We start from the raw sequence: 12,004 nt of genomic DNA, 5'->3' as shown, positions 1-12,004 counted from the left end.
ATCTTTATGTCTAGACCCTTGGACAGTAGCCATGATGTGCTTGGAAGAACAGAGGCTGAGGTAGGCTGGAGGATGGCCTTCAGAGACACATCCTAACTTCTGGGACCATGAACAGGTGACCCCTGGGGCTAAGGGACTTTGCAGGCTCAGTTGTCAAGGATCTCAAGGTGGGAGAAGATTCTAGATTACCAAGCACAGTTTGTCACAGCGTCTTTGTGAGGCCGAGGTACCTTAGAGCTTCCCCAAACTGCCTGATTTGAGTAGAATCATAATAGATGTCATGAATATACGATAATAAATATAATGTCAGGAAGGATACAATGCCTCTGGATCCGGGAAATGGCTGGGGAAGAGTCCTCTAGAATCCGCCGAGGAACACAGCCAACGCTGACCACACACTTAGTCTATGCGCATTAGGGTTTTGGTGCCGCTTTTGAGCATCGCTGTCTCCAGCTCTGTGTCCGGGCAACAGCACAGAGCCCCTACACAAGTGCTGGTGCCAGCTGCTGTCCTGGTGGTGCTGACCTGGCGGGCAGGCTGTTTCCTTTATGGACCACTGTTCCTTTGGCTAAACAGTGGCTGCTTATAGCAAGAAGGAGGCTTCCTAAGGCCGTACACAATAGATGGGTGGCATCGTCAAGTGTGGGGAGTCTTTAGTTCCTGGAAGTGAGGCGGTTCCTCCGGTCTCTCCAAACCAGCCCACACGTTGCAATGTGGTATCTTAATCTAGACCTCTGCTCTGGCCTCTGCAGCGGATCCCCAGCTGGAAGTGACAAAGGCAAGAGCCATGGCAGTGCCCCCCCCCTGAGTATCAAGTGTGTCTTGTTCTTTTCCTCAGTCACACCAGGCAAGGTTAGGTAATCATAGTCATAGGCCTCCATGCCTTGGGACAGGGCAGTACCTCCTGGAAAGCTTGGGCTGGCTCAGTGGCTGGAGATCCAGTTTCTCCAGTTAAAGACTGCGTTGGCCCCGTGTGTCAGAGTCTTTACTGGCGGATCCACCAGGCTCCACTTTCCGTCCTCTTTGTTTTCTTCACAGAAGCACATTCCCAGAGACGGGATCTGGAAGATTCAGAATGTTCATAATGTTCTGTTACAAGTCAATCAACCCAAAATCGAAAATGGGCCTCTGTGTCATGGAGGGGACCAGGTGGTCCCAAGCTGCCCGGGAGTCATAGAACCAATGCTAGCACCTACCATTTAATTTGCCTGGGGATGCTCAGCCCTCCTAACATTGGGTTACATTGTCATCTAGAGTGAGATTGGTTACAACTTGGAGTGGGAGCCATGGGTCAGTCCTTCTCTCCCACAGAATTACCAGGCCCACAACCGATGGGTGGGTGGGAGACCCTTACCACTAGCTACAAATTATCTTATTCCTGCCTCAGCTGCACAGAAAGGCTCAGGATTGAGGTTTTAGACTACAGAACAAAGCGCAAGGTTGAAATGTTGGGCCTCTATGCCTTCATCTGTAAAATGGGCCAGCCCGGTGGATCTTTGTGTTGAGGCTTTTCTGTCCACATGTCTTTTTTTTTTTTCTTTTTTTTTTTTTTTTTACCAGCCGTACCTCATTCTCCTTCTAACGTCTAGGGATTCTTTGGTCAGACAAAATTTGCAAGCATCCCAAGATGCAGGGAGGAATCCGAGCAGATGTTACCGCTGACTCAGGGACAAGTCATTCTATGTGTAGACAGGGACTGCCAGGAGGGTGTCATGGGCTGGTCAGCGGAAAACCCTGAATATTCAGGGTCCTGCATGCTGGTCCTGATGGGAGGAGAATCCACCTTCCATCAGCAGAGCCCTTGGATAAACTTCTGAACTGCAGGCCGTTTAATTTGGGCTGGGATGGAGGTAGACTCTAAGTGGCCAGCATAAGAAAGTTCTGGAGTTTAGAATTTATAGGAAGCATTTTTTTCTCTTGTCCTTGTTCTCCTCTTCCTTCTCCCCTCTCTTCCCTCCTTCCTCCTTCTATTGTGCTGGGCTTCCCTATGTTGCTTAGGAAAGCCATAACTCATAAGCTCATGTGCTCATCCTGCCTCAGTTTGTCGAGTAGCTGAAGTTACAGCAGGAGTGCTCCCCGTGCCCGGCTCTATAATGCAGCTGTGCTCCACCATGCCTGGCTCTATAATGCAGCTGTGCTCCACCGTGCCTGGCTCTATAATTTTCTATACAATAGCGTCAGGGAACAGTATCACTGGTTAATTAACTTGGTGTGTGTGTGTGTGTGTGTGTGTGTGTGTGTGTGTGCGCTCGCATGAGAGTGAGTGAGAGAGAGAGAGAGACAGAGACAGAGACAGAGAGACAGAGAGACAGAAACACACACACAGAGACAGAGAGACAGAGAGAATATGTGAGCCTAGCTCTGAACAGGTCACCAGGGGAGAAATATTCATAAGGCTGAATATTTCTGAATAAGATGAATAATTCATGGCCTGGCCACCTCCCTCTCTGTTCTTCTGTCTGGCCTATATTCAACAGGTCACCCAAAGTGCCACCAAAAGCGTGCTTGCCACCAACTTGCCGTTAGAGGCTTTCACAATACTGGCCCAGCACCTGGTCGTGCTACAAATAGCTACAGTGAGTTCCCATTTGTCCCTTGAGAGGTAACTCAGAGACGAGTGGGTGGAAGTTCCTTCAATCCGCCAGTACCCTCCTTGCCCCCACCCCCAAAGGAAGGCAGGACCACACAGGGTTAGCCTTCTCCTCTTACTCAGTGACTCCAGACTCCTCACAGGACTTTGATTGTGCTGTGAATGCTGCAGGAGATGGGCTACGGGCTGGCTCTGAACAAACCCAACCTCTTTCCACCTGGGTGTTAGGGTGACAGGCTTATCCACAGCTCCTGCAGGTGGGCACACTCACATAGTCCGGCCAGCCCTGTGTTTGATGGACACTTGTCATTCTATGACGTGTGCCATGACCCTGCGCCTGCTTTCCTTGGAGGTTCAAGAGGCGTCATAGAGGGACACATACCTTTCTTACCAGTTGGGCAAAATCCCCACATTCTCTGGGTGGGAGCCCAAGGAGTGGTCTCGTGCAGGAGTCGAGTGCCGAGCTGTGGCTCACAACGAGGGTGATGCCCACTGTAGACAAAACACCTCAAGGTCAGAGCCCGCCCAGAGAGCCCTTTGCAACATAAAAGCCTCTTCAAAGTCTTGCGGGTCCAGCTACTGTGCCCCTGCGAGGTGGTGGGGTGGGAAGTAGTGTGGGTAGGAAAAGCCAGTCATTTGTCATGACTTAGAGCCCACCACCTTATCACAAGGGGTCTGGGGCTGTGGTGATTGTGTGACAGTTTCAAGGATGGTGTAAGGAGTCACTTGTGGCTGGCCGCCTAGGTCCTGTCAGCCACGGGCGGGGTGTGGGATGGCTGACGCCAAGACCTGAGCTAATCACTTTATCTGGCTTATCACTGTGAGCTTGAGATGCTGCCTGCTTTAGATAAGGGTTAGCAGGACTTGGGGAGCCATCTCAGCCAACATGATGGGCTCCAGACAACCTGAGAGTGGTATGAAACCCAGTGCCTCTGTGTGCGCCTCATGCTGGACGAAGCTGGGAGAGACAGGTTGATGGTGTGAGCTCGGAGAGCTGGGAGAGCTGGGAGTGCGGCTGGTGGTTAGGGCAGGTAGGCTGTGGCTCTGCCTCCTTTTCCTTAGGCATTGGCACCCTGCCCTTCCGTCATTCTGGGCTTCTCTTATCCTCATAGTTTGTGAAGACCCTGATGTTCTAGGTCCATCCATGCTCAGCACCAGAGCATACAAGCCTGTTGTGATGGTTTGTATATGCTTGGCCCAGGGAGTGGCACTATTAGGAGGTGTGGCCTTGTTGGAGTAGGTGTGGCTTGTTAGAGTGGGTGTGGCCTTGTTGGATTAGGTGTGTCACTGGGGGCATGGGCTTTAAGAGCCTCATCCTAACTGCCTGGAAACCAGTCTTCTCCTAGTGGTCTTCAGATGAAGATGTAGAACTCTCAGCTCCTTCTGCACCATGCCTACCTGGATGCTGCCATGTTCCTGCCTGAACCTCTGAACCTACAAGCCAGCTCAAATTAAATGTTGTCCTTTATAAGAGTTGCCTTGGTCATGGTGTCTATTCACAGCAGTAAAACCCTGACTAAGACACCTGGACTACATGGGGTATGTGTGTATGCATCTGCTCCCTGTCATGGTGGAAATGACGTCCTGTCTTGACCAGAGTATGGGGGTAGGGCGGTGGGGACACTAACAGCCCAGAATCATCCAATCCCATCCCAGGAAAGCCTGAGGCTGCCCCCTCAAGATTGTGGGACACTCACTGTCCTGTGGGCATATGTTGATGATCTGCCCCATGCTCACAGCACATCTTTCCACATACTGGTCGTAGCTCTCGGCTGGCATGAGGGAGCAGCGAGGGAATGCTGGCCTGGAAGAGGATGGAAAGAGATATGGGCTGCTGTTCTAGAGCCTTCTGTTGAACAGAGTGTACTGGGAGCAGCTGAGTGGGATCGTGGTCCTCCAGGCACGGCTCATGGGTTCACGGACAGCAGGGGCTCCGGGATGTGTTCCATGCTGGCAAAGGGCTGTGGAACCACCAGGGTAGAGGCTGGATGAACAACGGAAAATCTGTACATCTCAGTCCACCTGGAGATAGTCACCACAGGGAAGGACAAAGACACTCCCCTTCACAAACCAGAGTCGGGATCCTTTTCTGGGTGAGGCCCCTCTGTGTCTATCCTTGCAGGGCCAGTTCTAACAGGAATACCCCATCCATATGTGGTCAGGTTCCCCAGCCTCTTGGTGATGTGCATTCACCGTAGCTGTCTTCACCAGGAGTCTTGGTTTGGCTGAGCAAGACTATAACCCTCAGGGTATTTCCCATTCCCCGGATCCTGCTGATACTATATACGCAGCTCAATCTACCTTACTCTCCACTGCTAGGCTCTACTTCAGTAGGTAGATTTTCTTTAACAAGGATCAGAGGAGCCTCAGTGGTAGAGATTTGCAAGGTACATACCTATAATCAAGGTCAACATTGAAATTTGCTTCTTTCAGCTCCTCCAAGGTCAAGAAGGTCAGAGTGGCCTTGCTGGCCTCCCACTTCATCCACTCGAAGATTCCCGGCTCAACTCTTATCTTCAGCTTCCTCTCCAGTTTTAGTTCTTGGGTCAATGGGAAACAAGTGTGAGTTATTGTCTGTGTTGCATAGAGAAGCTTTGTCATAGCTAGATCTGCCACGGTGGTTAGCGTTTTTGTCAACTTGACACAAGCTGGAATTGTGATGGGAAGAAGGAATCTCAGCTGCAAAGATGCCTCTGTAAGACTGGTCTGCAGGCACATCTCTAGCTGTCCCAGGACTTACTCTAGAGTCCTTGAACTGATGGAGATCTGCCCACCTCTGCATCCCAAGCCCCAAGATTAAAGGCATACCCTCTTACATCCATTTCCTTGATAGATTACTCATGTGGGGAGATCAAAACCACCATGGGTGGTGCCCCACCTAGGCATGCAATCCTAAGTGCTATAAGAAAGCAGGATGAGCAAGCCATGGGGAACAAGCTTGTAAGTAGCACCCCTCCATGGTCTCTGCTCCTGCTTCCAGGTTCCCGCTTTGAGTTCCTACTACAACCAATCTGACTGACGCACATGGCCTGGGTGTATAAATCAAGTATGCCTCTCCCTCCCCCAGTTGATTTTGGTTAGCATTTAATCACAAAAGCAAACAAGGACACCAACCTACAACGGAGTCCTAGGAAACCCTTCCTATATGTGACACTTTCCTGGCAAACATCATCCTGGGATCTAAGCACAGCATTGCCTTCTCTGTGACCCAAACCACCAGGCATTTGGAGGAATCTAAGGACTGACAGCATGCTGTCCATTAAGAGGGACCATGCTGCGTGGCTAGGGGGACACCGTAGGCAGCGGGCTCACCCTGGCTTCTTGTTATAACCCCATATATAGCTCACTTAAGTCAGGCCACAGTTTTATCCTTGATGGATACAGTGATAGAGACGGGGAGTTCTGATGGGGCAAGACATGAAGAGTAGGGAAGGAAACATCTTGAACATTCTGATTTCTCACAGATCACCCTTCCCAAGAATTTTATATCTGGACCAAAAGACCCGTCGAGTAAGGCTATCTGTGAATGGGATAAAGGTGTAAGCAAGAGGGGTTCAGACTAGGGGCAGTGTGCCCCTGGTGACAGGCAGAGTGAGGGTTTCTATCCCCTGCTATGAAGGCTTCCATGACTTGCTAAGTGTGGGCAGAACCTGGGTGACCACCAGCCACCCACATGGCTAGGTTGTCTCTTGCATGGCTAAGAGGATCCGCGTATGGCTTTCCTAAAAGTCGGGAGATGCTGGACAGTTCCCCTCCTGCACTGATCCTGCCCTGGGAAGTCAGGTATGGGTCTCGAAGGATCCTCAGTAGCCCCAGCTCTCTAGGCTTGTGAATGTTCATCCCCAAGTACCGAGGCACTAGGCGGAACTGAGCCGCATGGCAAAGTGTGATGACAGATGTTGACCCCGTGACACCAGCTCCCACGGGGTCATACAACCCTAGCATTCTGGGATGTTAGCGGCCCATTTCTGCCAGCAGCTCCTAGGAGGCTGGCTTCTAACTGCCCTTTGGCTTAGTGGTGGCCACTCCTTGCTCAACATCCCATTTATCTCCACACCCTCTTTCCTCCCCATGGAGGACAGTCTTAAGATCAAGACGAATAGTAAGGCCCGTTGTGTTTCTCACCTTCTAGGATGTGCTTGGCTGTCTGCACGCAGCGCAGGGCCGGAGATGCAAAGGCCGCTGTGACTCTGACGCCACTGTCCAGCAGGGCTTCTCCTGGAAAACGACAGGCAGGAAACTCCCTTTATGCATCAGCCCGGGATGGGGGCTTGCCTTGGTAGCAGGCAGGGATGGATGAGACTCCTGTTCACTGCTGTACCCATCTGCGGGATCCCCAAGTCTTGTAACTACGTTATATCAAATGTTGGAGTTGGTGGCCCAGAGGTCAATGAGCCTGTAAGCAGTGGCCAACTGGCCACAGAGCAGGACTGAAGGGGGTCATACTTGCCATGTGAGCCATATTTTTTAGCTGTGTTGAAAGATGGAAGGATCTATGTTACAAGGCATGGCTGTAGCCCCAGAAGCAGAAAGGAAACAGCAGCCAGGGAAGACCTCAATCCTTCATCCCCGAGGACCTGAGTTCTGGTCATAGCCTGGGTGAGTCTGGAAGGAGGTCTGGGCACCAGATACAAGTGACTCCACGCACGGACTGAGAACCCACCATGCCCCACTCAAGCCAGATCTGCACTGTAAACTTAACATGCACATAACTCTATACCTTTATAGTTATTTAGTTGGTCACCTTAAGGCCAACCATGGCTTGTGGGAGGACAAGCTATAATTCACCCATGTCTTCCCTGTGATACTAGAAGCCTAGCTGGTAGCAAAGGTAAGCCCATGGCACAAGAGTTGCCTGACATGAAAGCCAGGAGGCTTGGGGTTGTCAGTTAAGGGCAAGTTGGAATACTGACCCCCTCAGAATGGGACCTTAACCAATAGATCTGTATCTAAGGCTTTGACCAATAGGAATAAAAAAATTTTTAGAAAATTGTGCATCAAACACACAGATTTCATGCAAAATTTAATACACACACACACACACACACACACACACACTCACTCACTCACACATAGGATTTGAGTACCCATGATTAGCGTCCCATGGGGCAACTGAGAACAAGTTAATGTAAGGCTGGGCTCTGTACCAACATGTCTTCTGAAAAGCAGAAGACTGAGTAGAGATACAGACAGAAAGGGGTGATGGAAAGACACCAGGACAAGACCCCAAGGAGCAATACGGAGAGGTAAGTCTTCCTCACAGCCTCAGAAGGAACCATCTGCTTGACCTGTGACCTTGGGGCTTCAACTTCTAGCATGGATAGGTAACAAATGATGCTTCAGCCATCCAGATAGTGGCAGGGATATAGCAGCTCAGGATACTTGTTATCTATGCAATCCATATGTGGATGCTCCCATGTATACACACTGAGAGCTGTTCAAATATCTCTATAAGTATTTAGGTATGAGACACACATACAGGCTCATATAACATATGCATGCCCGTGTGGGCATAGCCCCTAAGGAAGGAGGAGCCCAAATGGGCTGCATGTAGGTAGTGTATCCTAACTGCAGAACTAACTGTTGTTTGATGGGAGCCTGAAACAGACACAGTGTGAACACAGCCTCCCACCCAGGGAGCTGACAGTGAAACCCTGTGGCTCGCATGGGGTGAGAAGCAGGAAAGCTGGTCCTAGTGGGTTCCTAGCTAACCAGCCAGGGATGGGGATGTCCACTTGTCTCCTTAGGCTCAGCGTTCTGAACTTGTAAAATGTAAACCAGAGAAGCACAACCATCTCATCTCTTCCCCAAATTATATCTCATAGAAGGAGACTCTCCAGTCTAGACTCAAAGGTATGAGTTGTAGTGCAATCTTACCTGTGAGGGGGTGTGCCTTTAAAGTGTGTGTGTCTGTGCATGTGTGTGTTCATGTGTGTGTGCCTGTATCTGTGTGTGTGTCTGCATCTGTGCCTGTGACTGTGTCTGTATGTCTGTGTATGTATGTGTCTGTGACTGTGTGTGTGTGACTGTATCTGTGCCTGTATCTGTATCTGTGTGTATATGTCTTCATCTGTGTCTGTGACTGTGTGTCTGTGTGTAGGTATGTGTCTGTGACTGTGTGTGTGTGTCTGTATCTGTGTGTGTATGTCTGCATCTGTGCCTGTGTCTGTGTGTGTGTGTCTGCATCTGTGTCTGTGACTGTGTGTCTGTGTGTCTGTGTGTATATGTGTCTGTGACTGTGTCTGTGTGTATGTGTCTGTGACTGTGTTTGTGTCTGTATCTGTGTCTGCATATGTGTCTGTGACTGTGTGTTTGTTAGTGTATGTGTGTATCTGTATCTGTGTGTGTCTGCATCTGTGCCTGTGACTGTGTCTGCGTGTCTGTGTGTGTATGTGACTGTGTGTTTCTGTGTGTGTGTCTATACATGTGTGTCTGCATCTGTGCCTATGACTATATCTGTGCATGTGTGTGTGTGCATGTATGTGTGCACACATACAGGTGTGCATGTATGCTTGTGTATAGATGTGTGTGGAGGTCAGAGGTCAGCCTCAAAACTCATCTTCAGGAATGCCATTCACCCTTTCATTTAAAATGGCATTTCTCACGAGCCTGGAGCTTACCTTGTAGGTGAGCCTTTCTGGCCAGGGAGCCCTAGGGAGCAACCTGCCTCTGCTTCCTTAGCACCGGGAAAACAATGTGTACCATCTCACCCAGCTTTTCCACATAGGTTCTGAGGATCAAACCCAGGCCCATGTGCTCACCGGAAAAATACTTGACTGACTGAGTTATTGCTCTAGTTTGGTTTTAATTTTTTAAGTGACAATCTTGATGCATTCAGTGTTTATTGCTAATTTTTTCTCCCTGCAGTGTCTCCTCTTTATGTTTTCTTGCTTTTAACACTAATCATCCACTTCTGGATCAGACTGTTTCATTTTTGGTCACTAGCTGTGTGACCTTGGGTAAACGATTGAACATTTCTTTGGTGGTTTGAAGAGAACGCCCCTCCCCCCCACTCCCAGGCTCATATATTTAAATATTCAGTCCCCAGTTAGTGAAACTGTTTGGGAAGGATTAGGAGGCGTGGCCTTACTGGAGAAGGTGTGGCCTTGTTGGAGTAGGTGTGGCCTGGTTGGAGTAGGTGTATCACTGGGGATAGGCTTTGAGGTTTTAAAAGCTCATGTCAGGCTCAATATCCCTCAGCCTTCTTCCTGCCTATGGATCAGGAGCTAAGCGATCAGCTGCTGTTCCAGCACCATGCTCCCTGCCATGATAATCATAGACTCACCCTCTGAAACTGCAAGCAAACCCCCAATTAAATGCTTCCTTTTATAAGTTGCCTTGGTCATGGCATTTCTTCACAGCAATAGAACAGTAACTAAGACAATCTCCATGCCCAGGTATAGGCAGAGTAGGAAAGATGTCTGTACTGTCAAAGAATGTATGTGAGGGGCTCAGTGGATACAATATTGTCATTATTGCTACTGTTACTCTCCTGTGGGCACACTCTTAAACATACCAGTGAGCCTGGCCTGGAAAATTCCACAGGATGATAGTGGTGGATCATTTTCAAAGTCTTTGATGCCGTTGCTCCTCCTCGGCAGGCTGCGGGGGAAGTTCAGGTCTGGCCTGTAGTATTTTCCTAAAGTAGAAACAAGTAGCAGACATCTGAGGTCACTGAGGCAGATCCCAGTTGTCACCCAAGACTCCAAGACAGAGATCCACACTGTAGGGAAGGTTATTGTCTGAGTGCTTGCCAATGTTGTTATTTGTGAAGGGTTCTTATGATGTAGACTCAAGTATCGCTGGCCAGTATCATGTTAAAAAATGCAGAACACTTAGATTTGAGCCTTAGGGGCCCACTTTATCCTTTTTTTTTTTTCACACGGGAGAGAAAGCTGCATCCCCAGGATTAGCTTCTGAGTTGGTATCAGTTAACCGGTCAGTGTGAAGCCTCCCTTGTGTGTTGCCGACGGTGGGGCAGTACACCCTTGGCTGGAGGTACCCCACCATGAGAACTGCTCAGTCAGGAGCTTGAACACAGGACCAGAAAACAGGGGCTGCCTGACACCCTTGTCCCTTTGAGTTTGACATTGGTCTCTAAGATCTGTCAATCTGTTAGAGATCCTGACCTTTGGCTGTGTGACCAGAAATGGGTGGTTTAACCTCTCTCATTAGAGAAAAGGGGAAACCAGAATTGTCACCAGTCACTGACAAGTCACTGAGCCAAAGACCTGGCTTAGATGTGTGGTCAATGTGTATGTAGGTGGATTTCCTTGCCCACATTAGTGGCCCCAAAGCCTGAGGGCACTGGCATCAGCAGGTGCTATGCCATGGTCTAGGGTCCCTCAAGGATGCAGAGCTAATCTATCTATAGGGTCATCTGGACCCAACCTACCATCGGCGGTAGTGCACTGCTGTAGCCAAGACTTCCCAAAGACCTGGTCCACTCTCTCGCCATGGCGTACGACCAGAACACCTCTCCTTGTGATAGTAGCCTGGGATGGGAGCAATGAGATGTGAAGTCATTAAGCAGACTCTGCTGTATCCACCAGACATTGCCCGGGGACTAAGACCCTCGCAAGCTCCTTGGCAACTGTGGTTGGTCAGGCTGCCAGCCTTCACAGTGTGAGGCTGGGGGATTGCTTTCATTTCTCCCTATGTTTAATTCCCTGGGCTCTGTGACTTCATAAAAGAGATGAAAAGAGGACTAAGCTCATCACAGACATGTACTTTTTCAACTTTTTTGTCTTTCCTAAGTGTCTGTCTATCTGTCTCTATCTGTGTGTCTATCTATCTATCATCAATCATCTGTCAATCTATGGTGGCTGTAATGAGAAGTGTTCCCTATAGGCTTAGTTATTTGAATACTTGGTCCCCTGTCTGTCCATCTGTCCGTCCGTCCGTCCATCCATCCATTCATCCATCCATCCATCCATCCTTCTATCCATTACTTTCTTCCTCCCTCCATCCTCCTCCTTCCTTCCTCCCCCCCCATCGATCTATTTATAGCTTATTCATTTACTCCTACTCTAGGATTATCCATTCTTGAGTCTATCCCAAGGCAGCTTCCTCATGGTGCCCAGGTATGTGTCTTGCCTCTGAACACTCAGGTAAGAAGTCTCCCTCTTTTTCCTCACTGCCTTCCTATGGTCAATCTCTGCTTGCCCAAGTGCTCTTAGCAAGTAGCACAGTCACCTCCCAGTGCACATGAGGTGGGCCCAGGACCTCTGCAGGCACTAAAGTTCACAGATGCCCAAGTCCCTTCTGTAAAACAATATGATGTTTTTATTGAATGCAGATACACCTCCTGTGTGCTCTAACTCATCTCCAGGCTGCTGAAACACCTAATGCTATTTAAAAAAAAGATTTATTTTATGTATGTGAGTACAATGTTGCTGCCTTCAGACACACCAG

At 49.4% G+C, this 12,004-nt stretch overlaps 1 protein-coding gene across 1 annotated transcript in view; it reads right to left on the bottom strand.

Moving 5' to 3' along the window:
• Positions 1-923: 923 nt before the first annotated feature.
• UBASH3A (ubiquitin associated and SH3 domain containing A) overlaps positions 924-12,004 on the bottom strand; it is a gene marked incomplete at both ends in the record, with an annotated part of 31,893 nt that continues 20,812 nt past the window's right edge. The window contains 7 exons of the mRNA XM_080937744.1: positions 924-1,061; positions 2,973-3,082; positions 4,288-4,394; positions 4,986-5,130; positions 6,716-6,808; positions 10,107-10,229; positions 10,986-11,085. Of these exons, the coding sequence (XP_080793870.1) occupies positions 924-1,061; positions 2,973-3,082; positions 4,288-4,394; positions 4,986-5,130; positions 6,716-6,808; positions 10,107-10,229; positions 10,986-11,085 (816 nt within the window). The remainder of the gene's footprint in view (positions 1,062-2,972; positions 3,083-4,287; positions 4,395-4,985; positions 5,131-6,715; positions 6,809-10,106; positions 10,230-10,985; positions 11,086-12,004) is intronic.

This window comes from Micromys minutus, assembly GCF_963924665.1.
Source record: "Micromys minutus genome assembly, chromosome: 25".
NCBI classification, from domain to species: domain Eukaryota; kingdom Metazoa; phylum Chordata; class Mammalia; order Rodentia; family Muridae; genus Micromys; species Micromys minutus.
Note: the sequence above shows the minus strand (reverse complement) of the source record. Positions and strands in the feature narration are given on the sequence as shown.